This window comes from Phytophthora parasitica (assembly GCF_000247585.1).
Source record: "Phytophthora parasitica INRA-310 unplaced genomic scaffold supercont2.32, whole genome shotgun sequence".
Lineage (NCBI taxonomy): Eukaryota > Oomycota > Peronosporomycetes > Peronosporales > Peronosporaceae > Phytophthora > Phytophthora nicotianae.
In genome coordinates, this window is record NW_008649018.1 from 65,107 (window position 1) to 70,379 (window position 5,273).

General features: G+C 49.4%; 3 protein-coding genes across 3 annotated transcripts in view; all 3 read left to right on the forward strand.

Moving 5' to 3' along the window:
* The first annotated feature begins 274 nt into the window (after positions 1–274).
* Positions 275–1,993, forward strand: PPTG_13288 (hypothetical protein). The gene has a single exon (XM_008908863.1). It carries the CDS (start codon positions 346–348, stop codon positions 1,927–1,929), a length of 1,584 nt encoding a protein of 527 aa, XP_008907111.1. The 5' UTR covers positions 275–345; the 3' UTR covers positions 1,930–1,993.
* A 146-nt stretch (positions 1,994–2,139) lies between these two features.
* On the forward strand, positions 2,140–4,593 carry PPTG_13289 (hypothetical protein; the record flags this gene model as incomplete). The annotated part of the gene is made up of 2 exons (XM_008908864.1): positions 2,140–3,441; positions 3,505–4,593. 2 exons carry the CDS (start codon positions 2,140–2,142, stop codon positions 4,591–4,593), a joined length of 2,391 nt encoding a protein of 796 aa, XP_008907112.1.
* A 211-nt stretch (positions 4,594–4,804) lies between these two features.
* Positions 4,805–5,273, forward strand: part of PPTG_23172 (hypothetical protein) — a gene marked incomplete at its 5' end in the record, with an annotated part of 1,778 nt that continues 1,309 nt past the window's right edge. The window contains one exon of the mRNA XM_008908865.1: positions 4,805–5,237. Within this exon, the coding sequence (XP_008907113.1) occupies positions 4,805–5,237 (433 nt within the window). The remainder of the gene's footprint in view (positions 5,238–5,273) is intronic.

The window sequence follows — 5,273 nt, forward strand, 5'->3', positions numbered from 1 at the left end:
TATAATGAGACTTACATACTTGTACCGATATCGATAGTTTCAATTTGAGTTGCGCATGCTCCTCTGGAGTCGGACGTGAGTACGCACTGTGGAGGGCACGTCCATTTTCCGCATCTCTATGCCAACATCCTCGCCTCACTTATATTTGCTTTTGAACGTAGCAACAGCTCGAGGCGACCTGAATAACACGATATATTGCTATATCTGGTATTGTCAACCAGTCATGTCAGTCTTACAGTTTTACAGTACATGAGTCCTCCCACAATCGGCGATTACGGGATGGGTTCGCACAGGCTGAAACCATCCCGATCCCATTAAGGCTTTTTTTTTTAAGAAAAAAGTGGGATGAAGGTGGAGGCTATTACGTGGATGTCGTTAACTTCGATTGCCGTGTCCTCCGTGACCGTGCTACTCGTGTACCTGGCGATACCATCTGCACACGATCGAGCTGTGAAGCATCTACCAACGCCAGAAGGAGACTATCCAATCCTGCGCCACACTTTGGAGATCATCAAGGCGCAGAAATCAGGGAAATCCCTCGACTGGGTTCTGAAGTACTGCCACAAGTACAAGGGCAAGCCATGGTGTCTTCGGAGCGTGGGAAAGTACCCATCGATCGTAGTCTGTAGCTCTGAAGCTTTCGAGGACATTCAAAAGACACAGTTTGACGCATTCGACAAGAGTCCGTTTGTCTCGGAAGCCTTGTACGATGTGCTGGGTCAAGGCATTTTTGCTATCAGTGGGCCACTGTGGCAGCACCAGCGCAAGACTGCGAGTCACTTGTTCACAGCTCAAATGATGCAGTACGCAATGGAAGTAGTTGTGCCTGATAAGGGCGAAGAACTGGCGAAACGACTTAACGGCATTTGTCTGACGGAGAAAGAATCCGAGAGAGTTGTGAACATGAAGCGACTCTTAGATTTGTACACCATGGACATCTTTGCCAAGGTCGGGTTTGATGTAGATCTCAATGGCGTCGAGTCTGACGAAAACGCAGAGCTGCTCGATGCGTTCGAGCGAATGTCTTTGCGGATGTTGGAGCGGATCCAGCAGCCGATGTGGGTTTGGAAGTTGCTACGCTGGCTGAACGTTGGCGCCGAAAAACAGTTGGCTGAAGACGTCAAAGTGGTGAACGATCTAGTCTATGGCGTGATCTCTCGCTCAATTGAGGAGAAAAACCGTCAGGGAGTAAAAGAAAACAGTCGAAAAGACCTCATCGCTCTTTTTATTGAGAAATCCGAGATCGAGTACACCAAGGGTGTTCACACCACAAAGGACCTCAAGTTGATGCGCGATTTCGTCATCAGCTTCCTAGTCGCTGGACGGGAGACGACAGCAACGACCATGTCGTGGGTCATCTTGTTGCTAAACAGATATCCGGAGGTTCTAGAACGTATCCGACAAGAGATCAGAGACAAGCTTCCTAACTTCGCGAGTGGCAAAATGCGCTCTCCAAAAATGGAAGATATCCAGCAACTTGTCTACCTGGAGGCAGTTGTCCGAGAAACACTGAGACTTTTCCCTGTTGTTGCTGTGTCTGGACGCTCCGCGACGAGAGATGTACGTCTCTACGAAGGCACATTGATCAAAGCAGGGACGCGAATGATCATGCCTCACTACTGTATGGGCCGCATTTCGACAGTATGGGGGCCAGACGTCGATGAGTTCAAGCCGGAGCGTTGGATTGACCCCATTTCAGGGAAAATCAAGATGGTGTCGCCGTTCAAGTTCAGTGTGTTCCTTGGTGGGCCGCGCATATGCCTGGGTATGAAGTTTGCGCTGGCGGAGGTAAAGATCACACTCGCTAAGCTCTTGAGTCAGTTCAACTTCAAGACGTTGAAAGATCCATTCGACTTCACCTATCGCTCGTCGCTCACGCTGCAGATTAAGGGCCCACTCGACGTCGCCGTGTCTCGAGTCAACATTTGAGCAGCTCACGCGTATTGTAGTTTTCGTCTCTAAACAATGTCAATGTAGCCATGATAAAGCTGCATTTTTTTCGTTGGTTTCTAATCAAAAAAAAAAAAAAAAAATGAAAAGCATGCCGCTGACCATCATTCTTGCAACACGAAATTAGTGCATACTCAGTCCAAGAAAAAGTTCAATCCGAAAACAACTTTTCCAATCCATCCGTCACCAATGCTGCGCTCGTCGTGGCGTCTACGCGGCTCGTTATCGCTGCGCTATCTGTCGACTACGACTGCGTTCACTCCCTCACCTCGTCGCCAGCTTCAGTACGTCACGTCCGACACGATCGACCGCCGTTTGCTGCAGGGTTTAACCTCCGCAGACGACGACACCCGACCCGTGAACCTCATTCAGGACGAGGAAAGCGCACGACGCATACTGCAAAAGATCGAGGAGTTGGGACCCAATCATTTTCACGCGTGTGACACAGAAGTGGCACAGATTGACGTCAAGGCAGTGGGACCTGTAGGTAATGGCGTGGTTACGTGTCTTTCGCTTTACAGTGGACCTGATGTGGACTACGGCAACGGTCCTTATGTCTGGGTGGACAATCTGGACAGCGCTGAAGGCACATTGCAATACTTTAAAGAGTTTTTGGAAAGTAAAAACTACCTTAAAGTGTGGCATAACTACAGTTTCGACCGCCATGTGCTGTATAACCACGGCATCAACGTCCAAGGACTAGGAGGAGACACGATGCACATGGCTAGACTCTGGAACACGGCTAGATTCCAGAATGGAGGCTATTCTTTAGAGTCCCTAACTGCAGACTTATTACTGCAGAGAAAGAAGCCAATGAAAGAATTATTTGGCATCCCCAAGCTCAAGAAGGACGGGTCCAAGGGCAAAGAGAGGATCATGCCTACAGTTGAGGAGCTACAGAGGTTTCCCGAATTTAGGAAACGCTGGATTAGATACAGTGTCTACGATGCAGAGAGCACGTGGTTCTTGCACCGTGTGCTGCAGGATAAATTGGACCAGACATTTTGGTTCGAGAAGCCGAATGGGGACGAGTCCCAGGTCGGATCCATGTACGATTTCTATCGTCAGTATATTGTCCCGTTCGGAGAGTGCCTCACGGATATTGAACGGAAGGGCATGCACGTGGATCTGGAGTATCTCGCGGGTGTCGAGAAGCAGGCGTTGGAGGACAGAGCGCGGCTGGAAAAGCTTGTACTGCTGTGGGCGTCTAGGTATTGTGAGGAGAGCGAGCGTATTAATTTATACAGCGCTGCACAGAAGCAGCAGTTGCTGTTTGCGCCGTACTTTAATGAGAAGAAGAACAAGCAGGTGCTGCCTGCTGAGCGTTTGTTTGAAGTGGAGAACACGGAAGGGTTTATTGAAGAGGGCAAGCAGAAGGCGAAGAAGAAGCGCAATATTATCATTCGAGGGTTGGGGATTCCACCTACGCACTTTACAGCTAGCGGACTCCCCGCAGCCAGTGCTGAAGTCTTGAAGGAACTCGCAGGCAATGTAAGTTGTTCATTGGGAATGCTAAATGCCCGTAAGATACTAATTATGATATGTATATTACAGCCTGAAACAGATCCTCCTCAATACGGGCGCGCGTATGGCCATTTTGAGGACAAAGAGGAAGGAGCCGCCGCTTGTGTAGCTTTGAAGGCGCTGTTCGACATCAGCAGTATCAACACCATGCTCAACAACTTCATTCTACCTCTCCAGGAGCTGGCAGACAGCAATAGCCGTGTACACTGCTCGTTGAATCTCAACACAGACACAGGTCGCTTGTCATCGCGAAAACCCAACTTACAGAACCAACCTGCAATGGGTAAAGATCGCTACAAGATTCGAGATGCTTTCACAGCTCCACCGGGCAAGAAGCTCATCGTAGCCGATTACTCGCAGCTGGAGTTACGGCTTATGGCTCACATTACACAGTGTAAAGCAATGATCGAGGCGTTCAAGGCTGGTGGTGACTTCCACTCCCGTACAGCCATGGGAATGTATCCGTATGTGGCGAAAGCCGTGGAGAATGGCGAAGCGCTGTTGGAATGGGATCATACCACTGGCAAGGAACCTCCTGCTCCGCTTCTAAAGGACAAGTACGGCGATGAGCGTAAAAATGCCAAGGTGCTCAACTTCTCGATTGCTTACGGCAAGACTGCGTTTGGTCTGGCAAAAGACTTCAATGTATCTCGTAAAGAAGCAGCGGATACTCTGGAAAAATGGTATTCTGACCGAGGAGAGGTACGGGAGTGGCAAAAGAAAGCCATCGAGACTGCGAGAACGTATGGCTACACTCGTACACTACTTGGAAGGTATCGTCGACTTCCGGACGCTATGCTGAAGGACGATAGTATGGCATCAAAGAAGGCTAGAGGCCATGCTGAGCGCGCTGCTATTAACACTCCTATCCAAGGCGCAGCTGCCGACGTCGTTATGCAGGCCATGCTTCAAGTGCATCAGAACCCGAGGTTACGCGAACTTGGGTGGGAGATGGTGTCCCAGATTCACGATGAAATTATCGTCGAAGGTCCTGAAGAATCTGTAGATGAAGCGATGAAACTTGTGGTGCATCTTATGGAGAATCCATTCCAGAAACCACTCTCTGTGGCTTTAGAGGTGGACGCCAAGGTTGATGACTCATGGTTTAAAGCAAAATAGAAAATGTCACGCTTCGTTCGTCATGGGAACAGCCCAAGCAACTGAGAAACTCAGAGAAGAGAAGTTTATTTTCTCAAAAATTGACATTGGGATCTAACGGTCTCGTCGACTCTTAACTGCCTGATGGTTGCAGATAGCTCAGTTGAGTGAACAACAAAAAGTGACTTGCTTGCCCGAAGGCATTGGTGGTTTACTGTGTACTAGAGAAAGGATGTTTAGTAATGTGGAGGAACTATGGCCTTGGCCTACGCTTGTTGCTGTAGTGTGTCTGGCATTTATCCTAGGGTATCTAGCGATTCCTTCGGTTCAAGCTCGGGCGGTGATGCATTTGCCCAAGCCTCCTGGATACCTCCCGATCTTGGGTAATACGCTACTTGTGGCACGCGTTCAGCTGTCTGGGCGCTTCCACGATTGGGCTCTGAGCAACTGTCGTAAATACAATGGCAAGCCCTGGTGTATGCATATCCTCGGTAAGGCCCCGACTGTGTTTGTGTGCACACCTGAAGCTTTCGAGGACGTCCAGAAGACGCAATATGACGCATTTGGCAAGAATCCGCTCTTTGTGGAGGCTGCGGCCGATGTGCTTGGCCAAGGAGTCTTTGCGATCAGTGGCCCCTTGTGGCATCGCCAGCGCAAAACTGCGAGTCGATTATTCACTGCACAAATGATTCAGCATAACA